General features: G+C 40.0%; 1 protein-coding gene across 1 annotated transcript; it reads right to left on the bottom strand.

The window, feature by feature from the left end:
* Positions 1-264: 264 nt before the first annotated feature.
* On the bottom strand, positions 265-2,385 carry NCEH1 (neutral cholesterol ester hydrolase 1; the record flags this gene model as incomplete). The annotated part of the gene is made up of 2 exons (XM_009070509.1): positions 265-882; positions 2,214-2,385. Coding segments are annotated over 2 exons (790 nt in total), but the record flags the coding sequence as incomplete, so codon positions are not given.
* Between the last annotated feature and the right edge of the window lie 479 nt (positions 2,386-2,864).

Raw genomic sequence — 2,864 nt, 5'->3', positions numbered from 1 at the left:
CTCAACATTTGTTTATGTTTGGCAACAGACATCTGAAAGAAGGTGGAAAAAAAATAGCAAAGTTTGAAAAAATACTTCTCAAAATACTTTGCTGGGCAAGGCCAATGGAGCTAGTAAAAGCTGCAGTTAGTGGTCTGTACCCCCAGCAGCTGCAGCTGAATGATGAAGTCAGAATTTGGAAAAGTGCACTTTTTCATTGTTTGCTCTTCTGCAAGAACAGACACCAGAGCTGCACACCGTGTGTCTTCCAGAGGGACTCTCTCCTCAGAGGTTTTCATCCAGCCATTTGATATAGCTGTTCCTGGTCTGAACACCTGCAGAGAAGTCAGTAGGCCAAACGGTGAATATCATACAGCCATGAAAGCAGTCATCGAAGTGATCCAGTGTGACTTCCACGCCGGCGTTCTCCAAGCGCTTGGCGTACATCACCCCATCGTCTCGCAGGACATCGTTCTCACAGGTCAGCATATATGTCTTTGGCTGCAGCTGCAGAGTCTCATTGTCTGCAAGCAGTGGGACTGCTCGTACATCCAGCAGCGCTGGCATCTGCTGGATGATTTCAGCCATGCCTGTGGTTTGTACTACAGGCTTGTAGTTCTTTTTGAATGATGAAGGCAGCAGAGATGTCCAGTTCAGACGTCCTCTGAAAGAGAGAGCTTGGCCAACGTTAAGAGCAGTGTGGTTGTTAATCAGCAGTGCGTGAGCCAAGTCATAGTTCCCATTGAAATAATCTATCCAGTAATTGATCATGACATAACGAGGAAGAACAGGCATATTCATGTTCTGCTGATAAGAAGGTGTATTGAAGTCAAATGCCTGAAGGACTGGATAAATTAAGGCCTGCAGTTTTGGTCTGATGATCAAATCCTCATCTTTGCTAAGCTGTGGGAAAAACATAGGATAGCACTGGGATTACAAAGGAAATAAACATATCAACCTAGAACTTCATCCAAGTGAACATCCATTTGACAATTTTTAGGCAGAATTTTGCTCTTATACTGGTAACGTGGCTCTTGTGACAAGTTTATTGAGGGGTACAAGAAGAAGAAAAAAGAAGTGTGAAGTGGCATGTCTCTAACACAGAGCCCAGTTTAACAAGTGGCAACTGAAGGACTTCCCGAATCAAAGGAGCTACTCCTGCTTTTAACAGCTTTTCATGGATTTTTCTCCCATAAATTGATCTAAGTGGGTTTTTTCAGCAAATGCAGATTGTTGGCATGCACAGCTTACTTCTAGCAAAGGCTTGCCAGTCGCAGAAGCACCTCTGTGTCTGACTTGACCCTGCCCCCTGCATTTGGTGTGAGTCTATCAATTAACCATTTGGTGCCCCCTAATTGTCTTACTGGAAGAGTCAGCAAACTCATTGTTTCTTCTTCTACACAAGATCCTCAGTTCTCTATCATATCTCATCGTGTTTAAAAAGAATTATGCATCAGGAAATTGAATTAGGAACGCTTTTTACAAAACATGGTACTATCATGTTCATCAGTCCTCAATACTGAAACTTCTATTGTAATTGTCTCTTATTAATTTGTCTCTTATCGTCTTTTTTTTCACCCTGATTCAATATTGCAAGGTTGTCATGATAATTAATTATCTGGACATGGTATCTGCTTTCTTATCACTAACGGTTATGGCAATAGGAAAAAGACAGTAATAATAATATTCCACACAACCATGAAAAACATTATTGCTTGCCCCAGGCTGCCTTTAAACTCTTTACTAGACCAAATTCAGATTACATTTAAACTGCAGATATACAAAAGAAATTTCCTTAAAATTGCAAAATGCTACAGGAAGACAATCTAACAGAACAATTATGCTTCATTTATTGTACTTTTTTTTGTCCATTTGTATTTGAAAGTAATAGAAACATTTTCAGAGACAATTATCTAAATATAGGAAGCCAAACTGATAAATTATGCCTCCTTAGAAAATTAAGAATTCACCAGCAAAATGGGTAAAAAAAGTCATTTAGCTTCTTGCTTTTAAAATCTGGTCCTTAACAACTAGCAAGACATTGCAAGCTATATGACTCATATTAAGATTGACTCATTTTTTCCTCTGTGAAGTCACTAGATGCTTTCTACCATTCTGTTTTTAGGGCTGGCACATCACCTTGTGATGATGCAGTACAAAGAATCTGTTGACCTATCTGCATCACTGAATTCAGGACTTTCGCAGTGTGATACATCAGAGACACTGGATGTTACCTGCTGACACACAGCAGCTGCCAAATTTCCTCCTGCACTATCACCAGAGATTGCAATTCGACTTGGGTCAACCGAATACTGAGCTAAGACATCAGGCTGCAAGAAATGCTTAGTAGCACGCAGAGCATCGTAGTACTGCTCGGGGAAGCAGACCTCAGGTACCAGCCTGTATCTGCAAAAGAAAAGGGACGAAAGACAATTATTACAATCACTACCTCTCTTTCAGGATTAACAGGTGATATCAGGTAATCCTTAGTGCAAATGACTATTTCATTAGGATAAATACTATGGGGAAAATGGGAGGTGTGTAACACTTGTGTAAGACTTACTCTTATAATTAAAGTTCTAATTCCGAAAGATAAATATGAACCTATTAGAAATTAATAATACCAAGATAGTATAAAATTGTGCAGCACTTCTTTCCAAGGATTGCCCAATAGAGGATTTCATCAAACATTATAAAAATGAACTAGTATTTAAAACACCCTTGGCAAGGGAGTCATTACATCAGCCTGGTTTTGATCTAAGTTCCACCTTAATGAGTCCGAGGGAGAGGAAATCATATCCGCCCAACAGACTCTGCTGAGCCAGACACTTTAGCACTTCTGTTTCCCAAATTTTTATGTATGCTCAGGAGAGAATGAACCTTGC

This window comes from Acanthisitta chloris, unplaced genomic scaffold (genome assembly GCF_000695815.1).
Source record: "Acanthisitta chloris isolate BGI_N310 unplaced genomic scaffold, ASM69581v1 scaffold11542, whole genome shotgun sequence".
Classification (NCBI taxonomy): domain Eukaryota; kingdom Metazoa; phylum Chordata; class Aves; order Passeriformes; family Acanthisittidae; genus Acanthisitta; species Acanthisitta chloris.
This window is presented reverse-complemented; position numbering and strand designations above follow the sequence as displayed.